Below are 23,286 nucleotides of genomic sequence, written 5' to 3'. Positions count from 1 at the left end.
CCTACGATCCAGCAATTGCACTACTGGGTATTTACCACAAAGATACAAATGTAGGGATCTGAAGGGGTACGTGCACCCCAATGTTTACAGCAGTAATGTCCACAATAGCCAAACTGTGGAAAGCACCAAGATGTCCATCGACAGATGAATGGATAAAGAAGATGTGGTATATATACACAATGGAATATTATGCAGCCATCAAAAGGAATGAGATCTTGCCATTTGCAACGACGTGGTTGGAACTGAAGCGTGTTATGCTGAGTGACGTAAGTCAATCAGAGAAAGGTATGTATCATATGACCTCACTGATATGAGGAATTCTTAATCTCAGGAAACAAACTGAATGTTGCTGGAGTGGTGTGGGATGGGAGGGATGGGGTGGCTGGGTGATAGACATTGGGGAGGGTATGTGCTATGGTAAGCACTGTGAATTGTGCAAGTGAATTGTACACAGATCTGTACTTCTGAAACAAATAATGCAACATATGTCAAGAAAAAAGAAAAAGAAGAAGATAGCAGGAGGGGACGAATGAAGGGGAGTAAGTCAGAGGGGGAGACGAACCATGAGAGACGATGGACTCTGAAGAACAAACTGAGGGTTCTAGAGGGGAGGAGGGTAGGGGCATGGGTTAGCCTGGTGATGGGCATTAAAGAGGGCACATTCTGCATGGAGCACTGGGTGTCATGCACAAACAATGAATCATGGAACACTACACCAAAAACTAATGATATAATATATGGTGATTAACATAACAATAAAATTTAAAAAAAAAACTAGAAGGGAAGAAAGGAGAACTTTTCCACTTCTTTCTTTGAGAATACAAACAAGATAGATCTAAGTGTCCCTACCGAGAGCAAGATGGAGTCACTCCTGTCAAGCAGTGACGTAAGCAGCCAAGGGCATTACAGCTAAGACCAGATTTCACAAAACCAACCCAGAACTGATAACCAACAGAACCAGAAGAGGCCTGCCAAGGCCCATGATTCATTAAACTCCTTTAAAAGGGGAGGACTTTTGTAGCCTACTGTCAGGCTCTCCAGACATTGACCCTTTCACGTCTGACCACATTGAAAAGGCAACTGCCACTGAAGGCTCAGTCCATTGATCTCTGAACATAACAGAGATCGTCCACTGCTTGAACACAATAAGCAGAAAGCTCCAAGGGCTGACCCGGACCACACCAAGTCCTCATTCAACTGCGCGCTCATGGATTGACTCCGTGTCTGGTTTGTGAAATTCTTACCCCTTGTTGTACTTTCTTTGTTGTGTGCCGTAGAACTGTGCTTTGCTTTGTGTGACGTGGATGAAGCCAAGTTACATGCATAGCGAAATGGAATCCTGAACCTGTTTTACGATGTTAACCTTGCTTTATGGCTGAATAAAGCTGACACTGTGGAAAGACACAACTCATGTATGCGCCTTCATAGCCTACGACTAGTGTCAGACCTGGACTAGCTAACTTCCAAAGTGTGTACAGCTAAATCTACCAGAGCAATAATCATCTTCTTAATGGTAAAAGCAGCTGTAAATCCAGACATCCCTGGGACGCAGGAACACTTTTCTCAAGTTTACTCATGGCATTCAGTAGCTCTTTCAAGGGATTCTTTTTCTGCCCCCCAAAGAGAGGCTGCGGAACCTTTGCACCCTGGAACTACAGAGCAGCTAATATTAGTGACTCTAAAAAGAATCCGTGCACCTGTCCAAGGAGGAGATATATTTATTTCCTTTTCTTCTCTTTATGTCCCTTCTGCTGTGTGCAGGCCTCTCCTCCCTCTATTCCTCTGTTAGCCCTCATCTCTCAAAATGTTTGGGTTTCTCTGTAATTCCTGAAAAAAGCTTCATTCCTACGACCAGGCAGTCAGAGGACTTCTGTTTCACTTTCACCCCAATGCCTGTGGGCTCAAGGAAACCGTCTATTAAGGGCACACTGAATTAGTACACAAGGCCAGGCAGTGCTCAGGCAGCCCTGCCTGGTGTCTCAACGAACCACCTCTGCTGTGACACCCACGCGTGAACAGTCCTGTCTGAGGCACGTCACTTTTCTAGCCATGAGAAGGAGCGCCCAGCCTCCTTGGGGAGAGAGGCCTGCAAAGGAAGTCGTGGAGTCATAGGAACCTCTAATAGAACATAAAAAACCACCCCCGACCACCTCTAAGGCGACAGGTGGACAGTGAGACACCATTTCTTCCCGAACGCCGGATCTCCTCATCCACCTACTCCACAAAGCCAGGGAACGGGCAGGACATTTCTGCGTGTCCCTCAGGCCCGGCCTGGCTTGCCCACCCACGTGTCTGTGAGCCTATGGAAGCCCAGCAGTGCCTGTAGGCCCGGTCTGGGCCCGCTCCACCTGCCACCACCCCCCGGCCCCGACACGCGTGTCCTGCAGCTCCCACCAGACCTCAGGAAAACCAGGACCCAGGTGATCCCCATCACAGCGGACGTGGAGAACTCCCTGCAAGCCTGAAAAAAGGAAGGCTCCAATGAAGACACAGGATGGGAAGCCGAAAAAGAGGCAGAATGCAAGATTTAAAGCCTCTTTTCAAATTATTTCAGAAACCAGAGCTCAAAGCAACTTGAAAGCATACTGAATGTTGAAAATCAAGGCATGTATGGTATTCTTACTCCTAAAAAGCAAAGAAGTAAAGATACCAAAGTGAAATATATTGTTCTCAAAAATACAGTTTGATGGCCGTCATGTATTTGGAGGGTGGGGTGGAGAGGAAAGGTGTCAAAGAGTGTGAAAAGCAGCTGTGGCAGAGTTATGCTTAGCTATGCGGCCCTTTTACAAGCTCTAGTTCACACTCGTCTTGAAATTCCGAAGCTCACAATTATGATCCCAGTGTGAATATAGACAACAAGAAAATGTCAAATGAAACATGATTACAACTTTCAATATAACAGCGCCTGGTTCTCTCCCTTCCAGACTATTCACATTCTTATGAAAGTATACAGGTCTAACTCAAGATGACAACCACACATTTCGATGGCAACAGATGAGTGCTTCAGAAATGTGTCAGATGCAGGGAAGAAATGCTGTTACCAAGAGGGCATATGGAACCCTGCGGAGAAATCACTCGCAGCTGATGAAGCAGCAGGTCCAGGGAGAAAAAAATTAGGGGGGCTTTGACTGTCCTCCCACCGTCTGCCTTTCTTTTTTTTTTTAATTTTATTATGTTATGTTAATCACCATACATTACATCATTAGCTTTTGAGGTAGTGTTCCATGATTCATTGTTTGCGTATAACACCCAGTGCTCCATGCAGAACATGCCCTCTTTAATACCCATCACCAGGCTAACCCATCCCCCACCCCCCAAGAACCCTCAGTTTGTTTCTCAGAATCCATAGTCTCTCATGGTTCATCTCCCCCTCTTATTTCCCCCCCTTCATCTTTCCCTTCCTACTATCTTTTTTTTTTTTAACATATAATGTATTATTTGTTTCAGAGGTACAGGTCTGTGATTCATCAGTCTTACACAATTCACAGCACTCACCATAGCACATACCCTCCCCAATGTCTATCACCCAGCCACCCCATCCCTCCCACCCCCCACCATTCCAGCAACCCTCAGTTTGTTTCCTGAGATTAAGAATTCCTCATATCAGTGAGGTCATATGACACTTGTCTTTCTCTGACTGACTTATTTCTCTCAGCATAATACCTGTCTGCCTTTCTTTACCTGACCAGAGAGCACCTGCCCCAACCAGAAGGTCAGGTGGCTATTCCCACACAGGAGGGACTGGCTTCCCAAGGCAGTTGTTGTGCCAGGTCCTCGTTTATGGCTCCCTTTCTGCATTCTCCTGAGACTCTGTCTATGCAGAGTGTATTATATTATATTACATTATATTGTAAAACAAGACTGAAGGAATGGAAGGGGACGGGACAGGGCTTCGGTCTTCACGCCCTGGGATGTAAAGGGGGTGGCAGCTATGCAGAGAGCCCCAGGGCCCCAGCCCCGGGTTTCAGGTGACATTTGTCATGCATCACTGCTGGCAGCAACCGAAGTCCAGGCCGATTAGGACAACCCAGCAATACGTGTCCATTCTGGCACTTCTGAGATCAACACGTGGGAGCGAGAGACAGATTTGCGGTCAAGTCTTTAAAAAAGTAAATTAGTAAATTTTATGTTACCTGTAATTCACAATTTTTTTTAAATCAGATTTTAAAAATTCAAGTATTTGTTGATGGGCTCTATGGCTCAGCATCCCCTCTGGTGTGTGCTCTGAGAAGGGGAATGTTTCGGCCCCTGCTGGGAGCCACAAGGAGTGTCTGAGGTGCACAAGGCTAGAGCGAGGCCTCCTCCTGTAGAGGTGTCTACATTTAAAAGAGGCTAAAAAAACCCATACATAAAACGTGTTAAAAGATTCTCTAACTGGATCCCTCTGTGTTACATGATCTTTGTCCCCTTAGTGCCCACAGTTCTTGGTCATGCCGCTTCAAAGAATGAAGAGGTAGACCAGACGAAGAGTGGTGGGCAGCAAGTCAAAGTTGATTGAGCAAGAGTACAAAGCTCCTGGAGAGGGAGGGGGGCCCGAGAGGGCTGCCTTCAGGGTGTCTAAGTTTAGGGGGTTTTATGAGCTCTTTTGTGGAACTATCTTAAGCAATCAGGGGTGCTGAGTCGTGCTAATCAGGGCTTTGGTCATGTATCTATCTACCTATTAGGTTAATATCTCTGTGCTGAGTCTTTTTTTGCTAACATCTGGGGGCTTTTGTCTTAACTGCCGCTGCCTGTGATATTGACAAATGTTTTGTGGTCCATTGTCTTACTTGAGGATGTTTTGCAGAAGTCATTTCTGCAAAGGCTGCAAAACAGAATGCTAGTGTGGTCTTGTCTACACTCCAGAACAGGATGTCAGTGATGTTTTATTTTAGCTGTCCTGACTCCATATTTTCTTGTTGGGGACCCTGGCCCTATTACCTAACTGTGCAACTCACTCCTAACATCTGGAAGATGGGGGCAGAGTACAAAGACCCTAGGCTCGCCTCATCCTATGAACACAACCAGATAACTATCAAGTCATTCTGAATACCCCAGAAGTTGGCCTGAAGTTTGACAGAACAAAGTCCACAACTAAAGGGAGAGAAGAGGCCACATGAAGAAGGTAGGAAGTGTGGAGACATGGTTTAGTAGAGAAACAGATAGTGAGTTCTGCAGAGGCGAGGGAGCCATTGTCGTGGAGAAGGGAAAGAGAGAGAGAGAGAGAGATGCACAAAGGGGAACTCACAAGGAGAATGTTTCCCCAAAGCCGCAAATGGGGGAGAAAATGAGAAGGACTGAATTTCATGAGTTCCTGCAACCAGTGCGGCTTAAAGCCTGGGGTTGTAAAAAGTCAGCAGGCTAGGCTGGGATAGAGCCTGGAGGACACTGCACCACTCCTGGGGAGAAGGCAGGCAAACAAGGCCGGGTGGGGGGGCGCAGTGCAGATGGCATGGAAACAGTGATCTGAAAGAACACAGAGGGAAGATTATACACTAGTCTCAGAGAGCATCCCTGGGAGGCAACAAAGGAGCTAGCTGGCACCATTTCCCTCCCCTGCCCCTCAGCAGAAACACAGAGCCACCTGCAGGAAACAGCACAGCACCAACACTGGCTGCCTAACTTGCTTAATCCAAGTCCCACACCCTCGCGCTTTGGTGGGATTGCCCTTCTCAGTCAAGCTTGCCTCAGTTCCAGTGTGGCAGGCCCCTTCTCCAGAAGAGCAGTAGAAACCCCTGCCCACACCAAGTCTCCCAACCAGAGAGGTCTGCAGGGCCTCAGTTCTAGTGGAAGTAGCATCAGGTCTCATTTCACAAGCAGACCAGAGCACGCCTCATTAAAACTCACCACACTCAGGCCAAGGACCCAACACTGCCCACAGCCGGCCAGGAGAGCCTCTGCAGACCACTGGCCTGAAGGACAGAGCAGCCAGAACACAATAGCAGAGTATGCAAAACACACCAGAGACACTCCCTGAAGTGTCAGGCCCTGGGTACTTTATGACCCCTTCTTCATAAAGCCATTACTTTCAGGAACAGAAAACATAACTGGCTTTTCTAACACAGAGAAGAAGGCAGAGACTCAGATAAAACACCAAGACAGAGGAATTCATCCCAAATGAAAGAACAAGATAGGGCCAGAGTCAGAGATCTAAGTGAAACAGATAGAAATAATATACCTGATGGAAAACTTAAAGCAGTAATCATAAGGATACTCAATGGGCTTGAGAAAACAATAGAAAACATCAGGGAGACCCTTACCACAGAGATAAAAGAGTTAAAAAAGAATCAATCAGAAATTAAGTATGCAATAAATGAGACTGGAAACACATCTGATGCAATGAATAGCAGATGGAAGAAGCGGAGTGATGAATTTGTGACCTAGAAGACAAAATGATGGAAAATAATGAAGCTGAATAAAAGAGATGATGGAACATGAGAAAAGACTTAGGGAACTCAGTGATTCCATCAAGCATAATAACATTCATATCATAGGAGTCCCAGAAGAAGATGAAGAGAGAGAAAAGGGGACAGAAAATTTACTTGAGGAAATAATAGATGAAAACTTCCCTAATCTGGGGAAGAAAACAGACATCCAGATCCAGGAGACACAGAGAACACTCAACAAAAGCAGGCCAACACCAGGACATATTATAATTAAATTTGCAAAATATCATGATAAAGAAAAAATCTTAAAAGCAGCAAGACAGGGGCGCCTGGGTGGTGCCGTTGGTTAAGGAACCAACTCTTGATTTCTGCTCAGGTTATGAACTCAGGGTCCTGGGATTGAGTCCTATGTCAGGCTCCCTGCTCAGCAGGGATTCTGCTTCAGGATATTGTCTCTCTCTATTTGACCCTCCCCCTGCTTGTGCATACTCTCTCTCTCTCACATAAATAAATAAATCTTTAAAAAAAAAAAAGCAGCAGGACAAACGAAGTCCTTAACTTACAAGGGAAAACCCATAAAGCTAGCTGGAGATTTCTCAACACAAACTTGGCAAGCATGATATATTCAAAGTGCTGAATGGGAAAAATCTGCAGCCCAGAATACTCTATCCAGCAAGGCTATGATTCAGAATAGGAGGAATAAAGAGTTTCCAAGACAAAAACTAAAGGAGTTCATGACAACTAAATCAGCCCCATAAGAAATATTAAAGAGAACTCTTTGAGTGGAATGGAAAGACCAAAAGTGACAAAGACAAGAAAGGATCAGGGAAAATCTCCGGAAACAACAACAAAACAAGAACTAAAATGGCAAGAAATACATATCTGTCAATAATTACTCTGAATGTAAGTGGACAAAATACTCCAGTCAAAAGACACAGGGTATCAGAATGCATAAAAAACAAGACCCGTCTATATGCTACCTACAAGAGATTCGTTTTAGACCTAAAGATACCTGCAGATTGAAAGTGAGGGGACGGAGAAACATTTATCATGCAAATGGATTTGAAAAGAAAGCCGGGGTAGCAAGACTTCTATCAGACAAAAATTGACTTTAAAACAACGACTGTAACAAGAAACAAAGAAGGACACATCTTATAATACAGGAAACAATCCAACAATAAGATCTAACAGTTGTAATAATTTATGTACCCAACATGGGAGCACATGAATATATAAAATTATAATAAACATAAAGAAACTAAACGATTATAATACAATAATGGTAGGGGACTTTAACATCCCACTTACATGAGCAGACAGACCATCTAAACAGAAAATGATGTACTATACAGTGGCCAATTGAACATAATAAAAATAAACAAACAAACAAACAAACAGAAAATCAACAAGGAAACACTGGCTTTGAATGACACACTGGACCAGATGGACTTAACAGATATATTCAGAACATTCTATCCTAAAACAGCAGACTACACATTCTTTTCAAGTGCACATGGGACATTTTCCAGAACAGATCACATATTAGGTCACAATCAAGCCTCAACAAATACAAAAAGACTGAGATCATACCATGCATCTTTTCTGACCAGAAAGCTATGAAACCCGAAGTCAACCAGAAGAAAAAATTTGGAAAGACCACAAATACATGGGGGTTAAATAACATGCTACTAAACAATGAATGGGTCAAGCAAGAAATCAAAGAAGAAATTAAAAAATACATGGAGGGGTGCCTGGGTGGCCCAGTAGGTTAAGCATCTGACCCTTGATTTCGTCTCAGGTCATGAGATCGAGCCCCATGTTGGGCTCACTCTGGGTGTGGAGCCTGCATAAGAGTTTCTCTCTCTCCCTCTCCCTCCCCCAGCCCTGCTGCCTTGAACGCACTCTCTAAAAATATAAGAATAAAAAAAATTTTAAATACATGACAACAAAAGAAAAAACACAACAGTTCAAAACCTTTGGGATGCAACAAAAGTGGTCCTAAGAGAGAATATATAGCAATACAGGCCTACCTCAAGAAGCAAGAAAAACCTCAAACAACCTAACTTTACACCTAAAGGAGCTCAAAAAATAAAAAACAAAACAAAAAAAGCAAGCAAAGCCTAAAGCCAGAAGAAGGAAATAATAAAGATCAGAGCATAAATAAATGATATAGAAACTAAAAAACAATAGAACAGATCAATGAAATCAGGAGCTGGTTCTTTGAAAAAATTAATAAAATTGATAAATCCCTAACCAGACTTATCAAAAAGAAAAGAGATCACAGTGACTGGATGGCTCAGTTGGTTAAGTGTCTGACTCTTAGTTTCCACTCAAGTCATGATCACAGAGCAGTGATTGAGCCCCATGTCAGGCTCCACACTGGGCATGAAGCCTGCTTAAGATTCTCTCACTCCCACTCTCTCCTCTCCTTTGCTCTCTGCCCCTCTCTCAATCACATTCTCTCTCAAAAAAAAAAAAGAAAGAAAGAAAGAAAGAAAGAAAGAAAGAAAGAAAGAAAAAAGAGAAAGCACCCAATAAAATCACAAATGAGAGAGGAGAAATAACACCAACAGCACAGAAATACAAACAATTATCAGAGATTACAAAAAACTATATGCCAACAAATTGGACAAACTGGAAGAAATGGATAAATTCCCAGAAACATACAAACTACCAAAACTGAAATAAGAAGAAATAGAACAGACTGATAACCAGCAAAGAAATTGAATCAGTAATAAAAAAATCTCCTAAGAAACAAAAGTCCAGGGCCAGATGTCTTCACAGGAAAATTCTACCAAATATTTAAAGAAGAGTTAATACCTAAGATTCTCAAGCTATCCCAAAAAATAGAAAAGGGAGGAAAACTTCCAAATTCATTCTATGAGACCAGCATTACCCTGATACTAAAACCAAACAAAGACTCCACTAAAAACAAAAAAGTACAAGCCAATATCCCTGATAAAAATGGATGTAAAAATTCTCAATAAAATACTAGCAAACTGAATCCAGTAAAACATTAAAAGAATCATTCAGGGGCACCTGGGTGGCTCAGTCATTGAGCATCTACCTTTGGCTCGGGTCATGGTCCCGGGGTCCTGGGATTGAGCCCCGCATCGCACTCTCTGCTCGGCGGGAAGCCTGTTTCTCCCTCTCCCACTCCCCCTGCTTGTGTTCCCTCTCTCGCTGAGTCTCTCTTTGTCAAATAAATAAACACAATCTTTAAGAAAAAAAAAAAAAAAGGATTACTCACCACAGTCAAGTGGGATTTATCCCCGGGTTGCAAATACGGTTCAATAGTCACAAATTAATCAACATGATACACCACATTAAAAAAAAGAAAGGATAAGAACCACATGATCCTCTCAATAAATGCAGAAAAAGCATTTGACAAAGTGCAACATCCACTCATGATAAGAAACCTCAACAAAGTTGGTTTAGAGGGAACATACCTCAATATAATCAATATAAGAAAAACCCACAGCTAATATCATCCTCAATGGGAAAAAACTGAGAGCTTTTCCTCTATGGTCAGAAACAAGACAGGAATGTCCACTCTCACCCATTATTCAACATAGTACTAGAAGTCCTAGCTACAGCAATCAGACAACAAAAAAAAGAAATAAAAGGCATCCAAATTGGCAAGGAAGAAGTAAAATTTTCACTATTTGCAGGTAACATGATACAGGTAACTTTCAGGAAAACCTGAAAGACTCCACCAAAAATTTGCTGGAACTGATACATAAATTCAGTAAAGTTGCAGGATACAAGATCAATGTACAGAAATCTATTTCATTTCTGTACACCAATTATGAAGCAGCAGAAAGATAAATTAAGGAATTGATCCCATTTACAACTGCACCAAAAACCACAAGATACCTAGCAATAAACCTAACCAAAGAAATAAAAGACCTGAACTCTGAAAACCATAAAACACTGATGAAAGAAACTGAAGAGAATGCAAAGAAATGGAAAGACATTCCATGCTCATGGATCAGAAGAACAAATATTGTTAAAATACGATACTACCCAAAGCAATCTACACATTTAATGCACTCCCTATCAAAATGCTAACAGCATTTTTCACAGAACTAGAACAAAATTTATATATACAAAAACCCTGAATAGCCAAAGCAACCTTGAAAAAGAAAAGCGAAGCTGGAGACATCACAATTCCAGACATCAAGTTATATTACAAAGCTGTAGTGATCAAAACAGTACGGTATTGGCATAAAAAATAGACACACGGGGGTGCCTGTGTGGCTCAGATGGTTAAGCATCTGCCTTCGGCTCAGGTCATGATCCCAGGGTCCTGGGATCGAGTCCCGCATCGGGCTCCCTGCTCGGCGGGGAGCCTGCTTCTCCCTCTGCCTCTGCCTCTCTCTCTCTCTCTCTCTCTCTGACTTCATGAATAAATAAATAAAACATGAAAAAAAAATAGACACACAGATCAACAGAACAAAATAGAAAACTCAGAAATGAACCCACACCTATACAGTCAATTAATCTTTGACAAAGCAGAAAAGAATACCCAATGGGTAAAAGACAGTCTCTTCAACAAATGGTGTTGAGAAAACTGGACAGCAACATGCAAAAGAATGAAACTGGACTACTTTCTTACACCATACACAAAAATAAATTCAAAATAAAGACATAAATGTGAGACATGAAACCATTAAAATCCTAAAGAAGAACACAGGCAGTAACCTCTCTAACATTGGCTGTAGCAAATTCTTACTTGATACATCTCCTGAGGCAAGGGAAGCAAAATCAAAAATAAATTATTAGAACTACATCAAAATAAAAAGCTTCTACACAATGAAGGAAATAATCACCAAAACCAAAAGGCAACCCATGGAATGAGAGAAATATTTGCAAATGACATAACTGATAGAGGGTTAATATCCAAAATATATAAAGAACTTATAAAACTAAACACTCTGGGCCCCTGGGTGGCTCAGTCGGCTAAGCAGTTGCCTTGGGCTCAGGTCATGATCCCAGGGTCCTGGGATCAAGCCCCACATCAGGCTCTCTGCTCAGCGGGGAGCCTGCTTCTCCCTTTTCCTCTGCCTGCCACCCCCCCCCCCGCTTGTGCGCTTGCTCTCTCTCTGTGTCAAATAAATAAATAAAATCTTTAAAAAGAACTCAACACCCCCAAAACCAATAAAAAATGGACAGAAGCCATGAATAGACATTTTTTTTAAAGAAGATACACAGATGGCCAACAGACACATGAAAAGATGCTCAACATCACTGATCAGGTGATGTACGGAAGTGCTGAATCACTAAATTGTACACCTTAAACTAATATTACACTGTATGTTACCTAACTGGAATTTAAATAAAAATTAAAAAAAAAAGATTCTCTAACTTGGGAGAACACTGTTCTCAAGGTGTAAGGAAAAATACTTTTGAAAAATATTTACTATAAGAAACAGAAGAAATCCTTTTTTTAAAGATTTTATTTCTTTATTTATTTGAGAGAGAGAGAGCGTGAGAGGGGGGAGGGTCAGAGGGAGAAGCAGACTCCCTGCTGAGCAGGGAGCCTGATGCCGGATTCCATCCTAGGACTCCAGGATCATGACCTGAGCCGAAGGCAGTCACTTAACCAACTGAGCCACCCAGGCTCCCAGAAACAGGAGAAATCTTTTCAAAGCATTTGGTTTGCATTCTCAATAAAATACAAGAAAACCTGAAGTAAGAAATGAAGGGTGAGGTGTATTAAAAGCATACTTACATGCTTCCTAAGATGTAAACTGACGTGATAAGGTGCAGGCTGAGACAAGAAAACAAATTGTAAAGAATAAAAATGGAATAGATGTACTATTTTAGACAGGGCAAAACAGAGAACTGACACTACAGAAAAATCATTCAGAAATGTAGAGGACAGATCTGAGAGGCCATCCAGAGGGCAGAGGGAAAAGACAAAGAGAAAACTGAAGTCAGAAAAAGAAATAAAGTTGTTTTCATGGAAAGGCAACGGTGGCGAAGAGGTTCAGCACTGGAAGGCAGAAAATGAAGAACCACTTCACAGAATAGAACCAGAATGTGCGGAACACATCACATAATCCATGACAGGATACCAAATAGAATAAATAGAAACAAAATAGAATAACTGGGCCAGTGGATTAAAAAGGCTTACAGACAAAGTTAACCAAAAGAGGTCACTGAAAAGACATACTGCTGTAAATTCAACAGCAAGAAAGAAAAAAGAGAACATTCTTCTCAGGATCTATAACACAAAAAACCAAACAGGTTACTTTTGAAAAAATAAGATTACTCTTATTTGTTTTTCAGGGCCCTGAAAGGTAGAAAACAGAAGAAGAGAAATCTTACAAAAATTTTAAGACCAAAAAAAAAGTGGAGTCATGAGGCAATAATTCAGTACTCATACGTGAAAAATAAGAATTGCACCTTTAAATATGTGAAGTTTCAGAAACACCTTCATCCACGTTCCAAGGCTAAAATGTTCCAAGATTTATGCCAGCTGGCCAAGAAAGCAATGGAAACAAAGACAGGAAGAAGTGGGGAGGGGCTCATTTACAATGGCATGGAACATTGAATGTTTACAATGGCATGGAGCACTGAACAACAGAAAAGAGAATCTAAACAGTATTTCAAGATTTGTTGGGGTTTTTTAAGATTTTATTTATTTATTTGAGAGAGAGAGTGAACGTGAGAGAGAGAGTAGGAGGTGGGGGCACAGGCCGAGAAAGAGGGAGAAGCCAACTCCCCGCTGAGCTGAGCAGGGAGCCAGACAGGGGCTCAATCCCAGGGCCCTGGGATCATGACCTGAACCAAAAGCAGACACTTAACCAACTGAGCCACCCAGATGCCCTAGTATTTCTAAATTTGTAAGCAAGAGCTTAATTCAAATTAAAAAAAAAAAAAAGAATTCTCAAAGGCAAAATACACGATAGAATAATAAGTTAAAAGTCCACCCCTTTTGCCACATGCTAAAAGAAGTTCTAGAAGGAGTAAAGGTTTAAATATTTAAAAATGCACTTAAAATGTACACTTATCTCAGCATAGCAAATACATCAATAAATGAACTGTAAGTTTATCAATTCAGAAGCAGAAGTGGGAAAGAAAAGCAGATATAAATGACAGAATACAGAAAGGTTGAAAACTTGCACAGATTAAATAACCACAGACATAGGGGCGCCTGGGTGGCTCAGTTGGTTAAGCGACTGCCTTCGGTTCAGGTCATGATCCCAGGGTCCTGGGATTGAGCCCCGCATAGGGCTCCCTGCTCGGCAGGAAGCCTGCTTCTCCCTTTCCCACTCCCCCTGCTTGTGTTCCCTCTCTCGCTGTCTCTCTCTGTCAAATAAATAAATGAAATCTTTAAATAAATAAATAAATAAATAAATAACCACAGACATAAATAAATGTTAACTAAATTAGAAAATCTATTTAAATGCATGGTAAAGAAAAGTTTTACACTTTTGATATTTGTAAACCTCTTGTAAATCTGTAAGAAAATAGAATATCTTTTTTTTTAAGATTTTATTTATTTATTTTAGAGAGAGAGAGAAATAGCACATGTGCATGTGCAAGCAGGAGGAGGGGCAGAGGGAGAGAATCTCAAGCAGAGATTCTCTCTGCTCTGAGCAGGGCACTTGGAGCCTGAGGCAGGACTCAATCTCAGGACCCTGAGATGATAATCTGAGCAGAAACCAAGAGTCAGACACTTAACCAACTGAGCCACCCAGATGCCCCAGAAAACAGAGGATCTTGAGAGAAAGTTAAGAGTATGAGGAGCCAACTTAGAAAGTAAAATTTAAAAAATATCTTAAAAATTAAACACACCGGTGAACAAATAAATACAAATTAAGATATCAATAAAATATTATCTCTTGAGAATAAAACTAAAAAAATGAAAAGAAATTCTAATACACAGAACTGTCAGGAGTTTGAGTCAATGATCACTCTCATACTAACAAGAGTATAAATTGAAACAACTATTGTTGCTGGACAAGTCACAGCAACATTTTAAAAGTTTCTTATATTCTTTCATCTAGCCCCCCCACTTCTATGAATTTATCTGAATAATCAAGAATATGTGCAAAGGTATAAAGTTGTTCATATTAAAGTATAAACCAAAATCAAAAATAATACATAACACAAGTGTACAAAAGGCAAGAATAAATTATGGTATGTGCACACATTTAAACACCGTGTTCTAAAAATTATGTTGGGGCACCTGGGTGGCTCAGATGGTTAAGCGTCTGCCTTTGGCTCAGGTCATAGTCTCAGGGTCCTGGGATCGAGTCCCACATCAGGCTCCTTGCTTAGCAAGGAGCCTGCTTTTCCCTCTGCCTGCCACTCCCCCCCTCTTTCTCTGTGGCAAATAAATAAATAAAATCTTTAAAAATTATGTTGCAGAAAGAAGACTAATAACATGAAGAAAAGTTCAGATGTTAAAAAAGTTTTACTAACCCATACCAAAATATGCATAGCAAAATTGCCAGATATGTGCATACAAAGTTACTGAAACATAAATAGTACCCATCTTTCAGACACTGAAATAACAGGCAGTTTTCTTTCTCTTTGTGTTCACCTAAAAAACACACGGTAAAGTCTCCGCAGTAGCACTCACTACTATAATGAGTTGGGATGTAACACAACTGACTTTCGATATCTGCCCTCCATGGAAGCCCAGGTCTCAAACAGGGAAAAGTCAAAGTTGTACTGCAGGGGGAAAGGGTGACAGGGAGCAGAAAGACAGCCCACTCCGGAAAATAGCAGGTAAACCTCTCTAGGGAAGAAGAGAAGAGGAAGTACGGTCCCCACATCTCTGGAAAACTCATAGTCCGGTCATCCCAGGTGAAGCAATGAAATGGGCAACCACTATGAGGACATTCAAAGCACAGCTGCTGCTATCTGGGAAATCCCAGCTGGCCACAGATCCTGAATCATCACCACAGATGTTAAAGCCAGAATGGACGCTGCCACTAATAGGCGCCAAGCCACAACCAGGACCTGGACACTTCCATGGAAGGACCCCGGAATTCCAAGCCAGCTAGTTACACAGACTTGCTCCAGCCACGTGATTAACATCACTGATAGCCCAATGTCTCATTTCTAATGACTGAATATTTGAGAACTAACTTATGACATTATAGCAGATTTTACTGATTTCTTTTATAATCAAAAATTAAATCAAAAATGAAATTAATAGAAAGAATATTCGATTAGTTTTTTAATTCCAACCACGTGGAAATTTAAAAGTACTCTCCTAAATCACTATGGAGATAAAAATTACTTAAAATTATAGCGTAATTCTAAGGGCACCTGGCTGGCCCAGTCAGTGGAGCATGCAACTCTTGATCTCAGGGTTGTGAGTTTGACCCCCACCCTGGGTGTACTTAAAAAAAAAATCTTTTAAAAAATTAATGTAATTATAAACAGTTTAGAATATATTTTTAAAAATCAGAACACTATGCATCCAAACTTAAGGAACAGATCCAAAGCTGCATTCAAAGGAAAATTCATAGTAGTAAACATTCTCTTACAAAGAAAAACAGAAAAATAAATAAAGCATTCACTTCAAGGAATTAAGTTGGAGAAAAGAAATGATGTTAAAAGATAAAGGTAACACAAAGGAAATAACATGGAAAACATATCAGAATTGAGAAATAACTCCAAGAGCTGGTTGTATGAAAACAAACCCATGACAGACTTTGACAAAGCTTATTAGAAAGAGAAAGCATCCACTGTAATGGGGTTATATTTTGAAAATTATTATTGATTTTTTTCTCTTTTGTCTTTCTGACCATGACATGAATTTTCCTGCTGTCATTTTAAAGCATCCTTTCGGGGATTCTGGAGAGAGAAAGACTTGTTACTGAAAAAAGGCAAAGAGAAAGGATAAGGTGATACTCAGCTTTAGCCAAGCAAAACAAGATATGCTACGGCCCCAAGAAGAGATTTCCAAATTCTTCTCATTCTCCCTCTTTAGCACATTAACCGCCTTACTTGGAAGACACAGCTCCTGGAGCTTTCTCAGTCTTTTCACTCCTGGTCCCCATGAATTACCATTAAAGCTTAGGTTTGAATTAGGCCTGGAGGTTTGAGTCAGGACAGAAGAAAATATGAGGGACAGGGGTAGCCTGCCCATTCCCAGCTGGGAGCAGAGGTGGAAAGAAGACAGAGAAAGGAAAAGAAGAACTCTGGCTTGGGGACAGGAAGGTAAGGGTAACCACAAGAGTAGAGGGACGCTGGCCTCCTCCCCCAGCTAGGACTCTGAAAAGAGATCACCTCTTGGACAGCCTGCCATCCTGACATTACCTTAGAGTAGGGTCACATGTCTTTCATGGGGCAAGTAGAGGGAGGCCCTATATTTAATTTCCTGAGCCAGCCTCAGTTCTTATATGTTTAGATGGGTCCCAGAAATAGCTGGGAGACTGGCTGTGGAGCTAGCTAGCCAGAGCTGGGTGAGACAGCGTCAGAGCAAATGTTGCAGAGTGACAACACAGGAGAGGACTAAAAGATAATCTTCACCAGATCCCAGAGAGGTAGCAGCAGGTGGGAGCCCCGTGAGGAAGATAGAGTGGGGGGACCAATAAGGTAGAATACCCGAGGAAAAAGAATGAGCAACAAACTGCAATTTCCTAACTGGCTATCAGCAGGGTAGTACTCAGCCATCAGGTGGAAAATGGACAACATCCCTCTGGAGATTAGAGGAGTTTCAAGGGATACCATGATCATGAACCCCAACTCTGAACTCTACCAACACATCATCGAAGCCCACCTCCCCCTTGTATCTGGGTGTCATCTTTAAGTAAGAAGAAATGGTGAAAACAATATGAAAGATAGAGCATTTGCTCCCAGAAAGAATAAATGTTACCAAAAGGAGTTGCTTAAATTGTCACATCTGACTAAGCTTTAACCTTACACACAGACACCCCATCTTGCCCAGCACCTAAGAAAGGCTACACAGCAGGGACATTAAGAGTGTGGGATTCTGGGTCCACGTGGCCTGGGTGTGACTCCGGGATCCACAATTTGCCAACCCTGTGACTCTGGACAATTTACTTCATCACTCTGTGCCTCAGTTTCCTCAACTATGAAACGAAGATAATCATAGTTTCTCTTAGTAGTTTTTAAGGATTAAGTGAGCTAATAAATGTAAAGTGCCTAGATCAATACCTGGCCCATAAAAACAGTCACTAAGTGTTGTCTATCTTTATTACTATTAGCATTACTATTATTACTTTTACCTATTACCTACAGTATGGGGCTCATGAAGGCAAGATCAGATCAGCTAGAGAAAAATTAAGAAATTATAATTTCCTGGGGTGCCTGGGTGGTACAGTCAGTTAAGTGTCCAACTCTTGGTTTTGGCTCAGGTCCTGATCTCAGGGTCATGGGATCGAGCCCCACTTAGGGCTCTGAGCTCAGCAGGGAGTCTGCTTGAGAATCTTTCTCCCTCTGCCTCTGCCCCTCCCGCTCGTGCCCTCTCTCTTTCTCTCTCTCTCTCTCTCTCTAAAATAAATAAATAAATCTTTAAAAGAAATTATAATCTCTCCCCATAATCAAGTAGTATAGATTAAAATTTGTACCATTACATAATTAAAATCATAAATGATAAAGGGGATGTAAAATAAATCAGACAGGTTTTAAAAAACATACCAGAATGGTATAAAAAAAATCTTTAAATCAGATTCAGAAAAACATATGAATCACCTATATTAGCTCAAGAAGTATGCAAAGTAGAAAAGAAGTATGCCAAAAGAAGCTAAAAAATTCATCAAAGAATTACCTCAAAAAGGCCTAGGACCGGCTAATTCAATTAGTGCATTCTTTCAAAATTTCGCCAAGGGGCAACGCCAAAACGAATAACAAACAGTACCAAGGCCTGGAAAAAGATGGAATGCTCCCCAGATCACTGGAAAGCTACACTATCTACACTATACAAACCTGCATCACATAAAACTAGAGGCCACTATTTTTCTCAAAAGCTTTGTTGCTCTAGGATTTCTTAGGGCCTCTAACAGGCTGTAAAATCCTAATAGGAGGATTGTGGGAGATTATTCCTGCACTTCAAGATTTCTTCCAGGCTCCCCCAGACCTTTCTTAGGACTCTGCCATACAGGAACCTGGGATCGTGCAGTCGGTAGATTAAGAAGGTCCAAGAGCCAAGAGTATACAGAAGGAAGCATAGAAAAAAGGATTCACAAGAGATAAGCAGAGGAAAAGAGACAGTACACAAAATTGCAGTAATAATAGCATTGCTGAGGCATGAAACAGTACATTCTTCTGGTGAAAATGTAAATTCAATCAACAGTTCCAGGATGTAATTGGCCCTATGTGTTTGGAACCTAGTATATACTCTTTAACCTAATAATATGACTTCTATCACTCCATCCTGGAGAATTCATTTAATAGGAAGATAAGGATTTACATACAAGGATGTGCTTAGTAGAATTATTAACAGGGGCACCTGGGTGGCTCAGTTGGTTAAATATCTGCCTTCGGCTCAGGTCATGATCCCAGGGTCCTGGGATCGAGCCCCACATCGGGCTCCCTGCTCCACGGGAGGCCTGGCTTCTCCCTCTCCCACTCCCCCTGCTTGTGTTCCCTCTCTCACTGTGTCTCTCTCTGTCAAATAAATAAAATCTTTAAAAAAAAAAAGAATTATTAACTGCAAATAAAACAAAAACCAAACAGGAAACAGTCTAAATGTCTAGAGCTACAGTTAAATAGATGGCACATTCATATGATGAATTATCCAACAATTAAAAGTAATGTTTGGGGGGGGTTAATGACATGTATTTGTTTAATTTTTTAGAAAAAAAGGCAGACCACAAACTACAAAGTTTAATCTTAAGTATATTTTAAAAATATATGTAGGTCGGAAAAACTACTGGACGAATATAGACCAAAGCCTTAATATGATCTGTGGGTGGTAGAGCTCTGAGTGAATATTTTTTAATACATTTCTCATATTATCTAACTTTCTTCAACAAGCACGTATTACTTTTATAATCCGAAAGAAAGATAAAAACCAAATAATTATTGCACATGGATAAACACTCCTATGAGTGAAAAAGAACAGTTTTTAAATCTCCATTCACTAAGGACAAAAAGAATCTCAACGTTGTGCACAGAATTCTCCCAAACGTGAATCTTGCACGGGTGCACTGTAAAGCATGAAGACAAAAAGCAAACCAACTGAATCCCTCTGCAGACAGGCTGAGCTGTCTCTCTCAGGGGTTTTCAGCACACGGTTACTGAGAAGGGGCCTCAGCACCCATTTTTTTTTGCAAAGTGCAGCTGTTTGAGTATCTCCCTTGGTTTGAAGAACCTCTACGTGGAGGTATGGGCTTTACAAGGGAGGTTGAAGCAGTGTGAGGAGTTACACACAGTGTTACACACACACACACACACACACACACACAGTGTGAGGAGTTACACACACACACCACTCCCACCCCACTCACACACACGCAGTGTGAGGACACGGACACACACACACCCCACTCCCACCCCACTCACACACACGCAGTGTGAGGACACACACACACATCACTCCCACCCCACTCACACACACGCAGTGTGGACACGCAGTGTGAACGAACACACACACACACCACTCCCACCCCACTCCCACACACGCAGTGTGAACGCACGCGCGCACACACACACACGCACACACCCCGCCCCAGCGCACACAATCGTGCGGTCCCAGCCAGACAACTCGAAGCGAGCCCTGCGGCAGCAGCCGCGCCCCACCCGCGCCCCGCAGCCGCCGAGCCCCCTCCCGCCGCGGATACCTGTTCGTGGGGCGCGGTAGCTGGGTCGCCGGGCTCCGCAGCGTCCTCAGCGCGGCGGGGGTGCCGCGCGCGGTGTCTCTGCTCTCCTCCACCAGGAGCCTGCGCCGCCAGGAAGAAAACTAAGTTGTTACACCTGGCTGGCAGGCTCGGCAGCGGCAGCGCGCTCGCACCTGGCCGGGGCGTCCTCGCGCGCCCCGGCGCCCCCCGGCAGCTCCCAAACCCCGGAGTGTGAAGCCGCTTAGGGCGGGAAGGAAGGGAAAGCGTGGACCAGAACGGCGAGCCCGGGAGACCGCCGGGGACCCGACGGCGGGTCCCGCTCCGCAGCGACGCCCGCCGGAGCCCTCACAACCCCTCTCCGCCGCAGCCGCTGCCCACCCGGTCCCAGCGTCGCCCCTCGGGCACCCCCGCCCCGGCCAGTCCTGCCTCCCGGACGCCCCCTTCCCGGCCCGCCCTCGTGCGACCGCCGCCCGTCGGCTTCCCTTCGCCGCGGCCCCAAAGTCGGCGCCCGGAGTGGGGCGGCCGGGCGGCGGGGGAGCCCCGGGGCGCGCGCGGCGGGTGGGTTACCTGGAGCGGGCGGGCGCGTCGATGGAGCACCAGAGCAGGCGCAGCAGCAGCAGCAGCAGCAGGCTGGCGAGCAGGGCGAGCAGCGCGCCCCCCGGCCGCATCCTGAGCCCCGCGCACGGCCGCCGCCGCCGCCGCCGCCGCCGCCCCGGCGAAGCGCAGCCCGGGCCGGCCCGACTCGCCGCTCCCGCCGCCGCCGCAGCCACGCGCACCTCCAGTGTTCAAAGGCGGCGGGGAGGGGCGACGACGGCGCGCGGCGCGGGCCCGCACTCCCGGGCGCCCCGGGCCAGCCTCGCACGGTGTGCGGCGGGCAAAGGGAGAAGGCGCGGGCCGGCTCTCGCCTTCTCGCGCCCGGCCCCGGACCGCTCAGCTCGGCGCTCGGGTCGGCCGTGACGATTCGCCGAGCTCGCCTCCTCTCCTTCCGGAGGCGCTCCGAGCTGCTGCGGGCTCCGGTCGCCGCCGCCGCCGCCGCCGCCGCTGCCGCCGCCGCCGCCGCCGCCGCCGCGCTGGGTCACCTGAAGGTTGGGACTCGCGAGCTGCATGCACTCGGTGCTGATTGGGCTCCAACTTTTGGGCGCCCTCGGCTTCTCCGGAGTGCCCGCGGGCTCTTCCCCGGAGCCCACGCAGCTCACCCAAGCACACCACAACTCCTTCCGCGTCCCTGCGGTGGACAGCAAGAACTCGGAGGGGTGGAAGAGGGGAGAAGAAAGGGCCCACTTCAAAACTTTTTTAAAACTGTGTAGTCGCTCAGCTGGATCGCTCCACGCAAAGGCTGCTAGGGACTCGGTTTTGTTGGGTAGATCCTGGTACCCAAGAGAAGGAGTAACCGTCCCTTACTTGAGCGCAGATGCAGAAGCACAGAGAATGGATTTCCAGGAGCCAGGGAATCTTTAGGGGTTGGCATACCACCTGAAGGCCGAATTCGGCCCCAGCCTGGTTTTGTAAATAGTGTCTTTGGAACACCTACATGCCCGTAGGCTGTATGTAGCTGTGTCACCTGGGGCTGCTTTTGCTTTACGAGGGCAGGGGTGGGTGGTGGTGACAAAGATCATATGGCCCACAAAGCCTAAAGTATTTGTCTAACCCTTTCCAGAAAAACTTAGCGGCTCCCTGGTCCTAATCATGTTGGTCTAGATCATATTGGTTAGATACCGGAAAATGATCCTGTGACAGTGTGATACAATCTGGCTCTCCTCTTTCAGCCCCAATCTATTCTGCCATCGTCCCTCCGTGCACTCCGGCACACTGCGCACGTCTCCTGCCGGGCAACCTCAGGTTTACTCCTGACTCAACACTTGAGGAACCTTAGTAAACCATAAACCCCATAACTGTTATATGGGGGCTCATTTGACCATTCACTACTTATGTACAGATTTCAGATTTTTCCAAAAGCAACACCTGGACTCCACCGTCTTGCAAATACCTTGATAAGGTACTTTGGAAAGGCTTAAACTTTGAAAAGGCTTTGATGAGTTAGGTTTCCCAAGTGACAAAAATATTTGTATTTCAGTTGGAGTCTCCTAGAGGCGTAAGGTCTTAACCTGAAAGACGCACGGCAGAGCCTTTGGGGGAGCAACTTGCCCAAACAATAAAGCTGTTGCCAGGGATTTTGTCACTGAAAAAATAACTTATATCAAGAAGAGAAATATGGGCTGCCTAGTTCCTTTCTGCTAACCCTGCATTTACTCTAATTAAAACTAGTTGACAACAAACCAGAACTTTGCACGTAGTAGTCGATCAATAAGTGTTTGATCGATGAATAAAACACCTAGGAACTAATACTTTTCTTAAAGAGGAAAAAACTGAAAATAGGTGTGACTGGAAATATGATTTCCTTCCATAGCTCACTCCTACTGTTAAAATATGTACTAATCAATGAAGAAAAAGTTGCTCCTTTTACATAAGGCCAACATCTTTAGGAATACGGCTGCTTATCTGAGTAGGGCATAAAAAAGTAATACTATATTCAGGTGGGTGCTAAAATAATAAAGCAACCCAGTTCTACATGTTTGAAAGTTAAGCATTCTGTTAGACAAGTAGGATGTGGCACAATTATCTTGAAAATGAAAAGTTGTCTGGATTTGGGAAATAGTCTGAATTTTATTTCTCTTAGAGCAGAATTGTGCAGACAACTCATACTGGAGATGGTTTGCAGAAAAAGAAAAGGGCATTATTGTATCAGCCAGGAAGCTGCAATTTCACCTAATTTACTAAAGTTTAATATTTCAGCACAGCTGGGCTCAAGGCAACAGCAGAAGAGTCAGCCTTGCACTGGGCTCCCTAAACACCCTTGCTGTGAATTAAGTTACTTTTTATCAAGCCAATGGCTATCAGCAGGGGACTCACCAAAGCCCATTTTAATTGGAAAACCAAGTGTAAATTTGCAATGGGAAATCTGAACCCAGTGTTAAAATTTGAGAGTAGAGAACTTTACCACCAGCTTTGTAAATGAAGACTTGGTTTGGTAAAATATGAATTACCCTGCTTATCCTTGAGAGATTAAAAAGAAAAAAACCTGACAAAAACATAAATCCTTATGTATGATCAGCCACAGAACCCAAACTGGAAAACTGTGTATTTGGTAA

At 43.6% G+C, this 23,286-nt stretch overlaps 1 protein-coding gene across 1 annotated transcript in view; it reads right to left on the bottom strand.

Annotated features, from left to right (window-relative positions):
• The window catches only part of ST8SIA6 (ST8 alpha-N-acetyl-neuraminide alpha-2,8-sialyltransferase 6), a 142,829-nt gene extending 122,024 nt beyond the window's left edge, over window positions 1-20,805 (bottom strand). Inside the window, exons 1-2 of the mRNA XM_025853614.2 lie at window positions 20,705-20,805; window positions 20,141-20,239 (exon numbers count right to left, since the gene is read on the bottom strand). Coding sequence (XP_025709399.1) covers window positions 20,141-20,239; window positions 20,705-20,805 — 200 coding nt within the window. The remainder of the gene's footprint in view (window positions 1-20,140; window positions 20,240-20,704) is intronic.
• Window positions 20,806-23,286: the final 2,481 nt, after the last annotated feature.

Source organism: Callorhinus ursinus, unplaced genomic scaffold (genome assembly GCF_003265705.2).
Source record: "Callorhinus ursinus isolate GAN/ISIS: 27379988/994484 unplaced genomic scaffold, GSC_fseal_2.0 scaffold36, whole genome shotgun sequence".
Lineage (NCBI taxonomy): Eukaryota > Metazoa > Chordata > Mammalia > Carnivora > Otariidae > Callorhinus > Callorhinus ursinus.
This window is presented reverse-complemented; position numbering and strand designations above follow the sequence as displayed.